This window comes from Pipistrellus hanaki (genome assembly GCF_964339955.1).
Source record: "Pipistrellus hanaki genome assembly, chromosome: 5".
In the NCBI taxonomy this organism is placed as follows: domain Eukaryota; kingdom Metazoa; phylum Chordata; class Mammalia; order Chiroptera; family Vespertilionidae; genus Pipistrellus; species Pipistrellus hanaki.
The window spans coordinates 16872567-16892643 of NC_140507.1; the positions used below are offsets into that span (position 1 = coordinate 16872567).

The 20077-nt window shown below is 39.0% G+C and overlaps 1 protein-coding gene across 7 annotated transcripts in view; it reads right to left on the reverse strand.

Moving 5' to 3' along the window:
- GRIA1 (glutamate ionotropic receptor AMPA type subunit 1) overlaps window positions 1-20077 on the reverse strand; it is a 264606-nt gene that overhangs the window by 104868 nt on the left and 139661 nt on the right. For all 7 annotated transcript variants that reach the window (XR_014795150.1, XR_014795151.1, XR_014795152.1 and 4 more), the window contains exons 3-5: window positions 18926-19165; window positions 16295-16479; window positions 11182-11235 (exon numbers count right to left, since the gene is read on the reverse strand). Coding sequence is in view for 4 of the 7 variants with exons in the window: in XM_084885451.1 (XP_084741577.1) it covers window positions 11182-11235; window positions 16295-16479; window positions 18926-19165 (479 nt within the window). In the remaining 3 variants the exon portion in view is untranslated. The remainder of the gene's footprint in view (window positions 1-11181; window positions 11236-16294; window positions 16480-18925; window positions 19166-20077) is intronic.

Below are 20077 nucleotides of genomic sequence, written 5' to 3' on the forward strand. Positions count from 1 at the left end.
ACTGCCCCATCTTGAACATAATGGAGGCTGAGGGAAATGGCAGAGTTTATTCAAACACTAGAGGCCTGGTGCATGAAATTCGTGCATGTGTAGGGTCCCTAGGCCAGATCGGCAATCAGGGATGATCTATGGGGCGACCAGTGGAGCGATCAGGTGGGGGGCGGGGGGGGGGTAAGTAGGGGAGACTGGCACCTGCCTTGTCCAGCCTGGGGCCTGCAGGCTGGGGCAGCTCCTGTGTTAGCATAAGCCCCCTGGTGGTCAGAGCACATCATAGCAACCAGTTGTTCCACCATTCGGTCGATTTGCATATTAGGCTTTTATTATATAGGATGAATGCCACTTGACTCCATCATCAGAATGTCTGATTACAAGGTTACTGGAGCCAAATCTCAGATACATCTAATTAAACTGATGGGATCCCCTAACTGAATTCCTCTACTCCCCTGAGAAAGAGTGGGCAAAGATTGATAAGACAAGCCCTCATCTGTGATATTAGGTAAAAGAGACAAAATCAGGGAAATGAGTCTCTTTATTATTGCTAAAAACTTGATTTCTTTGTAATGCAAAAGAATACTCTTCCAATTCAGAAATGTGTTCTTGACTATGCAGGGGAAATAAAGGTGTTAACTATTTGTCCTCCTGTTAACTGGAAAATTCAACTCACTTTATTCCCCTGAGCATGCTCATTAAACAAGGTTTAATTACATCATTTTCTAAATTTTTGGGCCATTTTTATTAAAAAAAAAAAAACCTTTGGAGATAATATTTGGTAATTAGTACTTTTTTATTTGCTTCATCTGTGCTATTATATAATATTGTATAAAGATGAAGCATTGCTAATTACATTCTATTAAAGATTCAAACCATGAAGTTTGATCCTCACTACTCTCTTTGAGTCATATTGCCCATTTTATAACCTTCCCCCAAATACTGAGTGCTTTTCTTTGTACACTATGACTACTGAATAAAAAATAAAATTCATCTACTAGATGCTCCTTTTCAAATGATTCAGTATGAGAACTCAGGTCTCCTAAACCTGGACTCCTTTCACTGTCCCTCTAGTGCTGCACCAGATGCTTCCATTCACAAAGTGACTTTGTCTCTTATAAAAAATGGGGTTTTGTGATGACCTACTATGCTCCTGTCTGCTTTTTCAGCATCTTTGTAGCATTTCACACAGTCCCATGAGTGACTGATGAATGGGTGACATGAGAAGAATGCTCTGTCTATCATTTTCATTGAAATGCAAAATAAACTGTCTGGTGTACTGCAGGCTCTCGGGATAAAGATCCTTAACCTGAGAGAGACATCAGAATATATTAGGGAGCTTTTGCAAAATAGCTGCCCCTAAGGATTATCATTCAGCAGCCTAGAGACTGTATATCTGTATTTTCCAGAGTTCTAATGCTAGTGAATCAAAAAAAACAAGGTTCAATATATTAAAATTATAAAGACAGTCATTAGAAGAATTTCAAGTAATAGCAAACAATGAGGACAAGATGCGGGGAGTAGTATGAAATGATTCATTATCTTTCTAATGGGGAGTTATTGATGTGATTAAATTTGATAAAGCAAGAAAAACAGGCATAGATGTATAATGTAGACATGTGGAGGAAATAGCCATAATCACTAAACACAGAGAAGGTTTAAAATAGTTATTTCTGAGAAGTAAGATTGGAGAAAGCAAACATTTGCTTTTTATTTTATACCCTTCTGTTATACATGTACTAAGTGAATATATTTTCTTTTTTGTACTGTTTAAAAATAAAAATAGATCCCTAGATAATTTTGAAGTACTTTGCTGGGTAGAGATTATCTGTTAGTCCCTGGAAAGTGGGAGGGAATAGTAGTAGCAGAAAAGGGAAGCGAAGTCTTGCATTTGTTGAAATTTGTTATTATCTGTTAAGGGGGCCCTTTTTAAATTATCATCTGTTGGCCTGGAATTAACATTGGTGATGTTAGATGTTATACTTAAACACAGCTACAGAAACATTGTTCAGAAAAATAACACAAGCAACAATAATGGCAAAATGCCTCTTAATATACTTTCTATAACTTCATCTAAACAATCTTTTGAGAATTATGAAGTTCCTTTCATTTAAAAATGAAAAATGAAATAATCAGTTGATAGTCATCTCTAGATTTATTTTACTAGCAAACATTTCTCAAGCTCCCTATTGGATGAGCATTCTATTGAATGCTTTATATGCACAATTCTTTTTAATTTCCACACAACCCTGAGAGGTGAACATGCACAGGAGGCACTGGAACTTGCACAATAGGCATAAATGAATGGGTATTCATCCCAATTTTAGGTTGAGAAGCTGTGGTTCAGAGACCTTTAGAAAGTCCTCCTGAGATCATACAGCAGGCAAGGATTAAAGTAGTGATTTAACCATAATATCTGTCTTCACCAGTGTGTTACATTGTCTTGCCAGTGAAGGAACATATGAGCTTAGCTTTAGGATGGTGTTTCCAGATTGCCCCAGACAAAGAACATCAAGCAGTGTGGCCGATGCAGTTAATAGCCCAAAATAAATGTCTTATCCTGCCAAAAAGGGGCCTTCTAGTATAGCTTTTTGTCTTAAAGGAACATTTGTGGGAGAGCACACTAGATTTCTCTTCTTAAAGCCAATATCATAAGGTTGGTTAGACATTTCCCATGCCTCTGATGGATCTGAAGCCTATTAGTGTCCACTTACTCGACATCTATACCAAGGGTTGGCAAATTGTTCTGCAAAGGACTAGATTGTGAATGTTTTAAGGTTGGTGGACCATATGATTTCGTTATAACTATTTAATACTTCCATTGTAGAATGAAAGCAGCCATCACCAATAGTATAATAAATGAACGAGCAAGGCTGTGTCCCAATAAATGTCACATACTTTTCATATAGTTTTCACATGTCATGAAATATCATTATTCTTTTCACTTTTTAAAAATCATTTAAACATGTAAAAACTATTCTTAACTCATTCGCCAAACAAAATCAGTGGCTGTTGACTTTGGCGCAGGGGCCATAGTATACTGATATCTGAAGGAAAGATGTCAGAGATCAGACCAATCCCCTCATTGTACAGATAGGGAAAACTGAGGGCCAGAGAAGAGACTTGTGGCCTATGATTGTATTATGGTTTAGAAGATTAGCTGGGATTGGAACTTGTCTCCCCCATATACTCATTGTGGGTAGGAAGCAATTCAATGCTGACCAGCTATTTGAATAAAATGGGAGTAAAAATGTTCAATTAAGTAAATTATTTAATGTAGTCATTTTTTTCTATCATTTGTCAATTATAATTTCAAAGGATTAAAATAAAAAGGCCAATTCAAATAATTATGATATTCTAAAAAGATATTTAATGCTACAACTACATTAGACACACTTTCATCTTGCTGTAGAGATCTGGGAAATGTTTTAAGGATCATGACCAGGCTCTGGGCTATCTTATAACTATTAATTATTATGTGCACCTGGAAATAGAAAACATGATTAGGTGTGCTTACTGGTTATTTAACCTCTCTGAGGCTCAGTTCTCTGCAGAGTAACACCTATAACATTGAATTGGTGAAAGATTTAAAAGAATACATTTAAGCACTGTGTCTGGCATATAGTAAGTCCTTCATGAATATTAACAATCATCATCATCGTATTCACGATCATCATTGACATTGGGTCAAAACAGTTTTTTCCTTTTTCTCTGCAATTCTTTCAAGGGGTCACGTCCAAGCTGTTCAGCTCTCATCATTCTGCCAGTTCAGACACTACACATGTCAGAAAGAAGAAGGAGTATCCAGAATTGTTAAGGAAAACAAGCCAAGGAGAAGTTTATTAAGCAATCCCTGAGACACTCCTCCATTTCATCCCATTGAGATCCAAAAGAGGTAAGATTGAACGAAGCAAAGAACTTGCTCTTTGTACCCTGAATGGTACCAGCTGAACATGACACGTTTCCCCAAATTGTCAGATCGATTCTCAGATGACAGCTTCATTGAAAGAACAGTTGTAGAAAAGTGGAGTTTGAAAAGTGGTATTATATTAGAAATGCTTGAAAACACACACACACACACACACACACAGGAATGGTCAACCTAAGAAATAATGGAAGACTAAGAGGCTGAGTGAAGGATGTATGTGAATCCCAGAGGGCTGTCATGGAGAAGAGATAGAAGATTTTTTTCTCTGAGGCTCTGGAAGGCAGATTGGACCAATTAGGGGGCAGAGGTCATGGGAGGCAGATTTTGGCTAAAATAATAATAAAAACAACCACCACAGTGCTTAAGATGTATCAAGTCTTTACCATGTAGTAGGCACTATGCTAAGTACTTTATTTGTATGATTTTATTTAGTTCCCATAACAATTTTGTGAAGTGGATACTATCATTATTCCCATTTTTCAAAGTAGAAATCTGAGGCTTAAGTGAATGGAGAAACGTCTGCCCAACATAACACAGCTAGAGGAGGGCAGAAATTATATAGTCAGAACCAGTGACAAGACTACTGGTTTTCCAACCACTGTACATTCTGCTTCCTGACCACTAGTCCAATAAATCCTATTCGTTTAGCCTCTGTTCTGCAGTGAAGCACTTGGAATGCCCTTCAGGTTTAGATTAAGAAGGAATTAGCAGGTTTCTGGGAGACCAGAACGTTTGTCCCCAGCTTCTTTAATGTATGCTCTTTACCTCCATCACTCAGAGGCCTTTCCATCTATCTCTCTGAGACTGCACTAGTCCCTCTCATCTACCCAGGGAGACTGTGAGCTTTGAGAGGGCAGGGGTCCTTGGTCCCCAGGGTGTCCACAACACGGTGCCTGGAGCAGGTCAATTGCTAACTTCAGGCTGAAGAATGAAGGAATAGGTAACATATGTCTTTTCTTGCCCTTTTCATGATTTTCTTTTAACCTTCCATCCTGTCAATTCTCAGTCTCTCAGTTTTTGTCTTGTGGACAAAAGAAGTCTTTATATATATATATTTTTTTTATTGATTTCAGAGAGGAAGGAAGAGGGGGAGAGAGATAGATAGAAACATCAATGATGAGAGAGAATCATTAATTGGCTGCCTCCTGCATGCTCCACACTGGGGATTCAGCCCGCAACCTGGGCATGTGCTCTTGACCAGAATCATACCTGGTACCCTTCAGTCTACAGGCTGCCACTCTATCCACCGAGCCAAACTGGCTAGGATGAAAAGAGGTCTTTGATTGACTTTGTGTGTGTGAGTGTAGTATATTCTGAAATAGGTAATAAATAAGAGGTGTTAGGAAAACAGTTGTTAGGGCAACTACCTAAATTCAGTCCCGTCTTTGAACCACATGAACTATTCACCCTTAGGCAATGGTCTCATCCTCTCCAGGCCCTAGTGTATTGATCTGCAAAATAAGGACCTAGGCTGGATCAGTGATCTTTCCAATTATTCTGGTTGCAGGCATTGTAGAGGTTACCACGTTGGTAACCAGATCCCCATCCTCCATCTTCTACCAAAGCAACTCTGCTTTTTATCTGTTTCACATACTGGGGATCTCCCAAGATTCTATTTGAAATTGGAGCTTTAAACTAAAAATTCTGGAAACTTCTGAGCCAATTCATTTCTCTCTCAAGGGCTCTACCAGCTTTGATCTATAATACAATTCTGTGGTCACACAGGTATGTGCATATGAATATGGCTACATGTGAATTCATGGAATATTCCTGGGCTGAAGACTTAGTTGTGTTCTCAAATAACCATTTCTCTGCATCACGGTCCTCACATTTCCTATTTTATTCACTTTAATCAACTGAACCTTTAATGTGTCCTTCCCATCTATAATCCCTGGTAACACACAGGATGATCTGGTTTCTATCTAGTCAATAAGACATGTAGCTGTACTTACAACAGCTAAAGCACCATCTGTCTTAGAAAAAAAACATGAGTGTTAACTTATCCAAGTACATTTGAAACCAGGGAAGTAGGTACCTATACATGTGGGTATCTACAAACATACAGACATTCCCTCTTTCACACACAGGTGTCCACTGTTGACAAACATTGCAAAAGCCACTCAGGACTCACAAACCAATTTCTCTCAGTCCAGAGATGTAGGATAAAATAGAGAGGGTAGGTACCTTGACTAATGTCACACAGCAATAAGTATAAAGCCAGAATTTAAATACAGGTCTGTTTCACCCTAGAGCCACCTTTCCCAACTTTGTACCACTTAACCAGAGGCTGCAGAAACTAAACGTGACTGCGTGGACTGAGATGGTGGGAAGAGAGGCTCAGAAGAAAGTGGGCATGCTCAGCCTTACAGAAGGCATAGGCAGACTTCTCACCATAAGGGAGCAAGGAGACTAAACAACAGTTTCTCTTAGGACTGATGCAGCGGAAGGGCACCAGCATGGAGCTGGGGGCTTGGATGAACTGCCACATAGAGCAAAGCCGCCAACTCAGACATTTCACAGAAGTTCATCTGCAACCACATGATGGAAATGGTTGACGGCCCTGCTCCCTAAATATCCCAGTAAGACCAGGATGGCCTAACCTCACCATGTCTCCTTCAGCTATCTTACACACTATAATTATAATAAAATGTCATCCATGTATGATAGAACAGATATCCAACAGGAGTTCCAGGTCAATTGCTGCAACCATAGGCAAGATTTAAACTTAGGCCACCACCCCCGTTCCTGCTCCCTATTCCCCATGCTCAGAAATCACATGGCACAGTGGCAAACACTTGGACTGTGGAGTTTGATAGACCAAGGGGAGAAGCCCAGCTCTGTCACTTTAAAAACTTTGTATTAATACTCTGGTCATTTCTCTGATGATTTGAGTACTCATGTTTGCAGTCCTGGTGACATCAATGCATTTAACTGTTAGCTCACTGTTTTTCATACTGGCTCTGCAGGTGCATTGTTGGGCCCTACAGGTCCTCTGTTTTGAGATATCCTAGTTTAGTCTAAGATTTGATGCTGATGCATCACGGTAGTAAATGCTATAACTTGGGAAGTCTCCATCTGGCAAATGTCTGTTTTGACCACAATCTCATAGCAGGGAGTGAACACAGAGTCTGTCCTGAGGTTTGGAGGAGGACTGAGAGCCAGCCTGGAGAACTTGGCCCTCTAGTGGGCTCCAGGGTCCAGAGGCTTCTTTAAGAAATAATGGCCTAGCTTGTCAAGTTTTGCATGGTTTAAGTTCACTTTAGGGACATACCCATGCTATGGAAATATAAATATAGGTCTATTCTATTATATAAAAATCTGAATACACGTATCTACACTAATAAAAGAGAAATATGCAAATTGGCCATACCTATGTGATGCCCACCAGCCAATCAGGAGTGAGTATGCAAATTTACCCAACAAAGATGGTGGGTTAATTGGCATATGCAGGCATGGACAAGCCGAGCAGGGCAAGAAGACACCTGCTATGAGGTGGAGGGCGAGGGGCGGAGAGAGCTACAGGAATGGTGCTCCTGCCAGAGCAAACACTGAAGGCTTCAGCCAGAGTCTGCCGGAGCCAAGGCAGTGGCCAGAGTGAAGGTCTGGGTCCTGGGTGCTGGAGGAAAACTGGTGCTGGCAGCCAGGGGAAGGAAGGCCTATTTTGTATGAATCTTTTTGCAAGGGGCTTCTAGTAATCATATAAATACAAACACACTATGTGATGTAACTTCGTCTATAACTTCGTATACATTTAGTATACGAAGCAAGTATTTCCCACCTATGCAGAACACTTTCAACTTTTCAAAGCATGGTGCATTTAGCAACATATTTGGTCTCCCAATGACGAGGAGCACTTAGAGCAGGAGCTGTAATTCCCAATTGACAGATGAGGAAAAGGAGGGCTGGAGAAATGCCCAAGATCACAGAGGCAGCTAAGGGTGGTGTTGGAACAACAAGCAGCGTTTTGGCTTCCTGTTTTTGACTCCCTGTGCCTGGATATCTCCTCTCAGACCTTTAGCCTCCCTCCAGCCTGTCTTCCAGCAGCCCCTCCAGAGCTGTTTATTTGGGTCGCTTCAAAGTGATCTGTTAGAAGAAGGCTGCTGGCTCTCTTAAAGCCAGTGCATTTAGATAGGTTCAGAAAAAACTGCAAAATAAAAAGTGAAGCTCCTTCCTTTTGTTCAACCTTTCCAAAGCTTCCCTGGTTTCTTACTCTATAATTACACCCTAATCAGAAACACTCTCAAGGAGGGGGGTCAGTTCCCTGCAGCCTCAGGCTAATGATGTGGCTGAATTTCTAAAAATTATCATCTGACGAATTTCGTTATTCCTCTGAAGGGGGAAGAAAAGCATACACCACATAGTTGACTATGTTTCAAACTGAATTAATTAGTAATTTGAAGCCTAATTATCAACTAATCTATTGGAACATGCTAGTCTCTTGTATTTGGATGGTATATGCAATTTGCATCCTATTAGCTAGCAGTTGTAAGAATTTGAGAGCTCATTAGGTCAGAAGAGAAGAATGCAGATCAGAAGAACACAGAAAACCAAGGCACTGACTTGGTGATGTTGTGACCAGGGGGTCACTTGGCAACAGGTGGAGGCTGGCAATGTAATTACCTGGAGTCTTTCAGTGGTTCTGAAAGATGTGTAACTTCTGTCTTACCCTGGAGAGGTGATTATGTATGCCCCCACCCTTGTTCTTTGTATTCTCAAGCAGCAGGGTGCCCACAGGGTTTGGACTGAGAGGTGCCCTGGAGCAGTGGGAAAGGCACTTGGTGTTGCTTGCTCACTGTGATGCTAGGCCTAGCTCTATCACTCACTTGCTGTGTGACCTTGGCCAAGACACACCACCTTGCTGATTCTGTTTTCCTACAAGCAAATGAAACTTAAGTGGAATTGACTTTCAAAGTCCTTTCTAGACCTAAGAATCTTGGATTTGAGGGACGTCAAGGGTTTTCTTTATTACAAAGTCAAAAATTTATCCTTGCAAATTTTTTATTTTATGTATTTATTTATTTATTTGTTTATTTATTTATTTATTATTATTATTTTTTAATGGTTGGACTCTTGGCTCCCTAAAAGTCTCTGGACATCTGCTTTCCATTTAAAATACAAACATTCCTGAGAAAACTAACATATTTAGCCATTAACAGCAGGGTAAAAAATTCAGGGGTGGGGAACCTTTTTTTTTTTTTTTTTTTTTTACCAAGGGCCATTTGGGTACTTATATCTTTATTCACTGGCCATACAAAATCATCGGATTAAAAATTAGTCTGTTATATTTAGTTAACATTTAATTAATTCACCCCTAATACCTTCGCAGGGCCAGACCAAATTATTTCCTATGCCTTATATGGCCCACGGGCCAGATGCTCCACACCCTTGGGACTCTAAATTAATATATTTCAATGGGCCCTTCTGATTTCCAGTCCTGAGCCTGAAATATTGGGACAACCAAGGCAAGGATCAATCATAGGGGAAAGAAGGGTTAGCCAGGGATATAAAAATGGAGAACAGGCCAGAAAGAATGACAACTTTTAGGCAAGATGTTTTGATCTCATTTTTAGCTCCTGCATTTTGACCTTAACATACTATTTACACCCAGATAGTATGCTTTTTTTCTACTAATGACTTCTATTCAAAAAATAAGTAGAGTTCAACAATAAAGATTAAAAAAGCACTCAAAACAAGTAGAAAGTATCAATGATTTTGCTCCATAAATATTAAAGTTACTCATAGAAATAACCAACACAAAATAACATGGCTAAAACTGAATGTGCTAGAATTATTATAGATTAAAAGCTAAAAATCACATCTTAATGGAAATACAGAAAATTGCAAAGACAAGCCAGAATAAGAAGCAAAGTTTTGTAGAAAAAGCTACCAATATGGAAAACTGACAATTGTTCAAGTTGTTACAGGGAACAATTTGTTATTAATTAAAATATTTTAATCAGTATAAAATTTGTTATTGATTTGATTGGAGATGCAACCACGTTGGAAAACAATTTTGAGTTCCTCAAAATCGTAAATATAGTTACCATATTATAATCCAGCAGTTCCATGCCTTGATATATATTCAAAAGAAAAATTTGTACACAACTATTTATAGCTGCATTATTTCTAATAGTAAAAAAGTGAAACAACTCTAATGTCCATCAACCAATGAATAGACAAAATGTGGTACATATATCCATATAATGGAATATTATTTGGCAATAAAAGGAATAAAGGGGTACATGCTAAGATATGGATGAACCTTGAAAACACTATGCTAAATGACAGAAGCCAGTCACAAAAGACCATGTATTGTGTGATTCCATTTACATGAAATGTTCAGAATAGGCAAATGATTGAGCTAGAAGGTAGATTAATGGTTGATTAGGGCTGGGAGAATGTGGAATGCAGTGAGAGTGACAGCTACTGGTTATTCCATTTCCTTTTGGGGGGATGAAAATTTTAAAAATAAAATTGTGTTGATGGTTTCACAATTCTATGAATATATAAAACACCATTAAAATGTACACTTTAAATGAACCAACTGCATGCTATATAAATTATATTGCAACAAAGGACTTGAAAAATGGACTAAAGGCAAAATGAAAGTCCATGTAGCTTTGGGGAAAAAAACAGCTGGAAGAATCACACTTTATGATAAAGAAGGTAGACAGGCAAAATATGACCCAGTAGAAATAGAACTGCCAGAAATAATGGCCACAAAAACAAACAAACTCAACATGGCACATATTACTAGATAAAATTTAATATGTACAAAAATTATTTGATGAATCAAATCTTCATAGCATGAAAAATAATTGCATCCCTACAATATCTTAAAAAATAAAACAAATTTTAAAATAAAATATGCCACATAGAAAGGTGAATAAAAATTAAATTGAAATAATATTGTTCATGTTGGAAAACTGTTTCTGGGTAAAGATCCACCTGTATTAGTATAATTATGGTTTAAATATTTATAAGCTATAAAATTACCATTTGTGGTGATTTTGTCTTATTGCCAAGAGGCAGTCACTTAGAGCTAGAATTGAGATGACTGATGAAGCTGCTTTAGAGTTTAGAAGTTTGACAAACAGGGATGTGGAGGGGAAAAGGTAAACTTGATATTGATTGGACTTAGCATTGCATCTCCAAATTGCCCCTTTCACCTTTGCAGTTCCTACCAGCCATGGACCCTGGAAGAAATCTGGGGACCCAAATATGGAAACATCATTAGCTGAGCGTCTGCAGTGTGCTCTACTCACCAGATTTGCAAGGATGTAGTGGTAGCCGATTCCATTCTTTTCTAGCTTTATAATCTAAAAAAATGCAAGGGAAGGGGTTCATTAGTCATATTAGCATTGAAAGCCCCAACAGCAATAATAATTGGAACTAACACTAATTATTTAAGGTGAGCTCTGCCCTATCCTAAGTACTCCAACCACAATATTGCAATCATCCAATGATGGTGGCATTGGAGATCCTTATTTTACAGATGAGGAAGAGAGGCACAGAGAGGTTAAGTAATGGGTTAAGTAAGAGGTTACCCAGCTATTAAGTGACAGACACAGGCTTTGAAATCAGTTTTGTCTGCCTGCACACCTCCTACTGTGCCCATAACCTGGGCATGTATGTCCTGACTGGGAATCAAACTGTGACCTCTTGGTTTATGGGCTAATGCTCAGCCATTGAGCCACACCAGCTGGGCTGCTTCTCTTCTTTCTTAAAACCTTTCCCCTGCATGCAAACTCTCCTGGTGGGAACCATATGCTGTGTTGAATTTCCTGTCACTGTCATAATATCTGCTGCTTGGATGGACTGATGAATGGATGGGTATGTAGATGGGTAAATGGATGATTCCATCCCAGTTCTTGACCTTAAATCCTTGCATGAACCATATTCATATACAGTTTCTTCTTTCCATGAATTTTGTGTTTTCTAAATCAGCTTGGTACTCAGACATTAATGGGATACTCAACCCAGAAGCTGAAAGGGAATGTCAGAATCATCTGGTCCAAGCCCTCACTGTACAGATGGGAAGTACGGGAAGGAAAGTGATTTGCCCAGCTCCCACAGAGGTCTGGTGGCAATATCAAGACAGGGACCTGACTCTGGTGAGCCTCCAAAGGATGCCTGATTCTGGTTAATTATTAAGACCAGGGTCCTCAAACATCCTTCAATCCTGAATCTGAAGACTGTTGTGGGCAGGAAAAATATTTGTGGAAAGAACTACCCAGAGGTTTGCTTGGGTAGTTAGACATAACATCCATGAAATAGTTAGTAGTGCAGGCCTTGGTTTAGTCCTAACTCTGCCTGTATGTTATATCTTTTTTTTTAAATAATCAAATTGGGATTAGCACATCCTTCTCAGTGCCTCTCCCCCTGTACTGTGGCAAGGAGGCATAAAACATATGAGAACTATTTGGGCTTCTTCTCTAACTGAATAAATTTTCAAGGTTATTAAAATCCACATTCAGACATCTACTTAATTGGATGTGTGTGCATAGCATCTCACATAGTTTTATGTAGGGAATAATTAAATGCTAGTGCATACAATGAGTGCCCTAAAAACTGGTTAAATTTTGAAATTCCAGACCACAGAACTCAAATACTATTGGGATGATGGTTTTATTAATAATTCTTCATTACTTTTTCATCTTCTTGTCAAATGGTTTGCTGCCCCTTTAACAGAGATACCTTTATCAAAAACCTTTTCAGATACTAATAAACTCAAATCAGCAAATAAAAGATATAAGATATTTCAAAACCCACTACACTCAGGCAATGAATAACTATAATCTCCACAAGATAAAATTACAGTTTGAAACATAGGAAACTAGCAGATAATTGATGACTTATGGACAATAAAAGTATCAATTTCATATGGTTCAACCTAATATTAATCTTTTTACCCATTTACTCTTCTATGTACCCAGTGGTCTACCTTCCCTCCTCTTCTACATTCCCTTCACAAACATCTAAGTGCTTACTATGGACCAAGCATTGTGCGGGGGATTTTGTGGAAAATGGGGCTTGCCTTCCTGGAAGTCATAGTTTATTGGGAGGAGACCAGTACTAAACAGATGAAGAATGAAATGCTCATAGGGTTATGAACTAAGAAAGTTGTTACAAAGATAATTTATAATTTCACTTGGGAACATCACTGACCTCATTCCTTCAAATTTCATTTCCACTGGGTGGCCTTAATTCACAGTCTGTGTCTAGAATGCTGTTTCCTTTCTCTCTTATTATTCATAACCTTTATGGCTGAGTTCTAATCTCAACTACTCTGTAAAACCTTCTTTGATTAATGGATCCAATTAGCAAATATTTAGTGAACATGAACTGTATGCCAAGCACTGTGCTATGGACAAGAGAGACAAGGTCCCTATGCCCTTACTGAGCCAGATGGTAAATATATAAGCAGATAAACGAACAAGATTTCAGTAGTGAGAAGCACTATGAAGACAATATAACAGGGGGATGCAATGGTTGGCCTGCCCCTGGTCTCTCTTACCTCTCATTCTGAACTTAATGACTATTATATAATTTGGTGTCATATATAATAAAGTATTATATTATGATGACCCTGCTCTATGATCATAAACCTTCACTGTTTTCCCACTGTTTACAGAAACTAGAAACTCTTTAGAATGGTTTCCAAGGATAGTTATAATCTTGTGTTCATCCTCCTGTCACTATTTCCCAGTAGTCATTCAGCATCTTCCACAGCTGCTAAGCCATTCTATGAACTTCCACCCTGACATGCCCTCTGGGCTTCTCTATGCTTTTTCTTCTCTCTAGCTTAAAGGCTCTTATCCAGTGAATGGTTACCTGTAGATAGCCAGACCCATCTCATATTTGGGATCTTTGAGGCTTCATTTATTCCCTATTCTTTTCATTCACTCAAAAAAACATTTATGGAATGCCTACTAGGGCTAAGCACTAGTGCAGTGGTTGGCATACTCATTAGTCAACAGAGCCAAATATCAACAGTACAACAATTGAAATTTCTTTTGAGAGCCGAAAACTGACTTCTGTGCATGGGCCATTCATGAAGTTTCAGTTGCATTGTACGTACACGCCCGCACATGGTATTTTGTGGAAGAGCCACACTCAAGGGGCCAAAGAACCACATGTAGCTCGAGAGCCACAGTTTGCTGGCCACTGCACTAGTGGATACAGCAGGGGGAAAAAACAAAACAAAACAAAAATCCCTGTCCTCATTGACATATATTCTGGTTTGAGGGCTGGAGACAGAACAGACAACTGATATTCTATTTAGAATTTGGAATCACCATCTCCCTCCTTAGGGAGAATACTTAAATTAGACCAACAATATCTCAGTTGCTGCATGTTTTGATAGTTTAGGATGATGCCAGATATCTGACTGCATGTCAGGAGATGTACATTCTAGACTCATTATTGTAACTAGTTGTCTGAACCCATGGCAAATCATTCACCCAATTTGACCATTAGTCATCCTATCTGGAAATAGTTGAGTGCAGATGATAAATTAAGTATTGTAAGATCCTTTCAGCTATCCGGTCTTACTTTCCATAATAGAAGAATTCAACAATTTTGAAAGTTAACATACTATATAATCTGGAATACACATACTACAAGTTACATTCTTACAAAATACAAGCTTGTTCTTTGGCAAAGGAGCTAGAAGCCAAAAAGATGCATTTTAAGAGGTTGAGCCTTGTAGGCAGAACAAGCTGGGTTTGAGTTCCTGGTTTTCTTATATGTTAGCTGTGAGCCCTTAGGCAAGCATAATCCTTTGTTTCTTCACTTATAAAAGAGAGGAATTGATAGAAGCTGTTTTATAGAGTTGATATGAGGATGAAGTAAGGCTATACATGGAATGGTCTGGCATAGTGTCTGGTATATGGTAAACACTCAGAAATTAGTAGCATTGACTGCTATCTCTACTATGGAATGATATAGGACAAGTCATCAGTCTACTAAGAATCCCTAATTATCATTCAGCACTTTCTCCACCTCTGTCTCATCTAATATGCTATCAGCTTTGTAGGAAAGGGGCTTTCATTCCTATTTTACAGATGAGGACACTTATCCCTAAAAAGGGAGTCACTCAAGAAGACAGTACTAGTTGGCAGTATGAATAGCAAAGATTGGCAATGCTTACATATATCATTTTCTGTTCTGAGTGCTTTTCATGTAGAGAGCCTTTTAATGCTCACAGGAACTTCCAAAGGGAAGCTGTTATTCGTGTACCCATTTTACAGATCAGGACCCTGAGATGTAAAACATTAAAAAATTGACTCAATGTCACAGAGCTAGTAAATACTAGAGCTGTGGTTGGAACCTCAGCCACTCTAGCTTCTGGATCTCTGCCCTTAACCATTACCCTAGACTTCATTTAACTGAAATTCAAATTCCTTGACTCCAGACCAGAGAACTCCCATCTCAATGAAAACCATTTTTTGCTGGTTCCTCTTTCCTGGAGGAGAGGCCAGACCCACACTTTGTAAAAGTGGAACACAGAGTTAATACCTTAAGAATCGCTGACTTTCAAAATTTCACTCATTCCATTGCTGAGACCTCTGAGTGATTGCTGAGCTGGTGTGTTGAGAGGCTGCATAAGTCTTAAGGGCCATTAACATGTTTTGTCATGTCATCATGTACCTAAAACTACCATCTTTTATTACACAGCATAATTCAAAAAAGATTGCAAAATATACTTCCCTACAAGCAAATCTGAATGCACACATGTAATTAAAAAAGACAGTAACCTACACAAAGACCTGCTCCTTCTATGATGGGCACATGCTTTAGTTCTGAGAACTAGAAGAACCATGGCTTGGTGACTTGGCTGAAAACTTTTGAGGTTATAGTGCCCTTTCACAGAATGTACAATCAATTGACTTTTCAGACACAGGAGAGTGTTCAAGGAAACAGTGAAAAGGAGGTGTTTGCCAGCTGCCTCCTGAGACTCTTAAAATAGGTCAGTGGGCCAAATGAATGAGATGCCAAGTGTTGGACCAGTGAGTGACAGAACCCAGAGTTGAACTCAGGAACCTGGCTCTACAGGCTGCGTTTCTAAATGTGATAGCCCTTTGCAAACACTAAATTGCAATGTAATTTTCTTTTTAAAAACAAAGGGAAACACTGGAAGTTCGTTTTTGCTCAGCTGATCTGAGAACTATTTGGAGCCCTATGTCAAGACTCCCGTTGTTTGTCCTATTTCATAAAATTTCACAATTAAAATTTATGAATTACAGAATGGGAGAAGAGAGGCATCTGGACTTATCTAGTTGAGAACTCTCTTTGTAATACCCTAGGCAAAAGGTCACTGAGGTCCCTCTTGAACCCCCTCCCACACCTACCCTGACCCTTTGCAGTGTTCACTACCTGGCCCAAGATAGCATTGAGGCGTTCCGATTCACAGTCCACCACCACCAGCCGCTCCTTTTTCTTCTCCAGGTCCTGAAAGAGCATCCGGTATCCCTCTTCTGTCGTTGTCAAAATGTTGACTGCCGTCACCTGCCAGTTCTTCTCAGCAGCTGTGTCCAGGACTTTCTGCAGGACGGACAAACCTGGAGGTCGGGTGAGTAAGATAGAAAAGTGGCAATTAGGATACTCAGGCATTTAGTACCGCTTATCAAATGTGCCAGCCTGCTATCTAAACAGCATCTAATAACTGTCAATCACATTCATGAAGGTTCAGTATATCTCAGTACCTAATACTTTGCCTCTCACATAGTCAGTATTCAATGTGTACTGAATTCAACTACTGCCTTCTAATTTGTAACTAAATGATAGAAGAGCCCATTACTCAATGCTGCTTTGTTTCATCTTTGAGACATAGATGGTGTATTAGTTTCCTACTGCTTCAACAACAAATTATCACAAACTTAATGCTTAAAGTGACACACATTTATCAACTCATACTACTCGAGCTCTGATGTTTGAAATATATCTTTCTGGACTAAAATCAAGGTATCAAGGGGGCTGTGTTGCTTTCTAGAGATTGTAGTGGAGAAAATTTTCTTGGCTTTTCAGCAACTAGAGAATGCCTGCATTTCTGTCTTCTAAACCAGCAGTGACTGGTCAAGTCTTTTTCACATCACACTCTAACTCTTTTCTGCCTCCAACTTCCACATTTAAGGACCCTTGTGATTGCATTGGGCCCAGACAAATAATCCAGGATAATCCCTCTATTTTAAGGTCAGTTGATTAGCAAACGTAATCCCATCTGTAAACTTAATACTTTTGCCATTTAATAAAACACATTCTCAGGTTCCAGGAATTAGGAAATGGCATGCTTGGAAGGGTGGTGAAGGTTGTTATTCTGTGTCAGATGGTATTTCTCTCTTGCATTATTAATCAATCTTTTGCACATATATTATTTCCGTCTCCCAGTAATACTGCTAATCCCTTCCACAGTGACCACTATGGTGCCTGGCCTCAGGCATCATTTTTAGATTCCTATCTTTGTTTCTTTTTTTAGTACAAGTTGTTTGGTATGGTGCTAAAAGATTACTATGTGTCTGGCATTGTTTTTCCAGCTTTCCTGCCTCAAATTCATTTAATCCTGAGAGGTAGTTACCATTATTATCCCTGTTTCACAAATGTGGAAATTGAATTTCAGAGACATTTAGTCCTTTGACCAAGGTCACACAGTTTGCAAATGGCAGAGCTCCGAGGTCAGAGTTCTGAGATAGAGGAAGCCCTTGTAAGAGTGTGGGTGCTTCGGCTGACCCCAGAAATGATCCTCTGTAATTAAAGTTAAAATTTTCTGGCTTTGTCACTTTCATGTTTCAAGTTTTATCATGTTGAAAAGCTGTCCTGAAATAGCCCTTATGCAGGTGTTCCTCACAATGGCTGGTGTCTGAGAGAAAAATCATTAAACTAAGAAGAGGGAAGAAAAATCTAAGAAAATAGAGTGCTTCTGGTTCTCATCTGAATAATGCCTGCCTAACTCTTCTTGAAAAATCAATTTAAAAGCCCAACTGTCTTCTAAGACTCCCTACAGGCAACCTCCTACAAAATATCCCTTTGGCTCAAGAAAAGAACTCCTCTGTCTCAGTTTCCAGATTTTGCATGATCCGCTTATTTATTTACACCAATATTAACTAAATTCTTATATGACTGTTGAATATACAAGGGGAAGGTAGGACAGTACTATATACTGAAGTTAGAAAAAAGAGCAGAGTTCACACTTAAGGATCAAGAACTAGATAAAGTGGTGTTTGAGCAGGTTATAAAAGAGTGGAAGGAGTGCATATGTATATTTGAGAAGGGAATTACATTCCAGAAAGTGGGAACAGAATGAATAAAGAAGCAGAAAATAAAACAGTATAGCAAACATTAGGAGAATGTGATGTAAAATTCAAAATTTAGGTGGAGACAGATTAGTAAGACCTGGGAGGGTGGATAATGATGATGATGGTGATGACCACAGCAGCTAATTTATATAGAGGACTTTGAGCATCTCTTTTGTTCCAGACACTGACAAGCACTATGTAGTCATTTTCTCATTCAATCACCACAACTTTATGAGGTAGATATTGGTTTTATCTTCATTTCAGAGATGAGGAAATGAAGGAATAGGTAATTTTATTCCCATTACATGAATGGTTAAACTGAGGCAGAGTGCTTGCCCAAAGTCAAACAACTGGAGAGAAGAGAACATTGAATTCAATTCAGGTCTGTCTGACTCCAGTGTTTATGCTCCTAACAACCTCGCTGGGAGCCATAAGCCATTTAGTTGAGGTCCTTGGTCTTTAAGTGTGGACTCAGGAGCCATGGAAGCTGGTGAGCTGTAGAGAAACAAGGTGCTTTAAGGGGATTACTCTCTCAAAGGATGTGTTTTTACACTACGAGTTAGAGATTAGCCACCGAAAAATCAGTCCATAGAAATAAAACATTTCTGAATCATTTCCCCATGCTTTTCAAGGAGGCAAAAGGCATCATTTTTCTTTCTGCTGGTAGTTTTCTCTCCAGCTTTCAACAGTCTGCCTCTCCTAGTCCCTGGCTTACCCCGGTCAGCATCATAAATGTAGACAAATTTCTGCCATTTGTAATGGTCGATGATACTGATGAGGGCATCCTGCAGTTCGGGGCGCAGCTGAAGGACAAACTGGTTGGATGTGTCAACAGGAAAGCTCGGTGTAATAAAGCAGACATGAAGGGCCCCGCAGAAGGAGGTCAGCATGTTGACGGTCCTCCGTTCATAAAACCCAAAGATGGCATAGACTCCTTTGGAGAACTGGGAACAGACTGGAAGAGAAGAGAAAGATTAATGGATAGAAGATGTTACAAACAAGCTTTTAGGTGGCTCCAAAACAAACCTATCCACTAGTCCATTCATACAACCCATCACCTAGCCATCCATCATCTAGCCTGTTCAACAAACCAATCTGTCCATGCATCCTTTCAGTCTATCAATTTATCCAACTATGCACCCAAACACCTATCTATCTAATTCAATGTTTTTTAAGTGCCAGTTCCATGCCAGATGTTGTCATGGATATTAGTTATAAATGTATGCAAAGTATTTTCATGTGTTCTCTCATTTCATGTCTTTAACAACCTTCTTGAGATAGGAAAGGGATGACTGGTCATCTTTTAAGAAGAAAACCAGAGCTCAGAAACTTAATGCACACCCAAGACATGTGATATCTTGACCTCAATCCAGTGATTTTTTCATTACTCTGCCCATTACTTTAAGGCAAGGGTAAAAAGATTCTACAGGAAGAAAGAGGTCTGCCAGCTTGCTGCTGATTCATGTTTAAGGTTTTCCCAGTCTACTCTTGGCTTTTGGTATTCATTTCTCTGCTGATATTCATTTTGTATTTGTACACCCTGCTAGCTGATTTTCCAGGCCCCCTTGTGTATCAGCCATAGTAATAGTTTATCTGTGTGTGTGAACATCCCCACAGGAGCCATTCTGTAAGATCTCAGTGCAGTTACCAATTCTGGTTTGTGTTGGTGACAGTGCTGGTTAGAATACAGTACAAAAAAAGAGGTCATAAAGCCAAATTCCAGGTCAGTGGGCGACTGAGCTTTATTTATTTATTTTTGCAAATAGAAGTTGAATTTATTAAAATAAACATTTTTTATGATTAATAAGCTCACTAGAAAATAAGAAACACTGCAAGCAAATATTACACATTCAAATAATATGGAGCT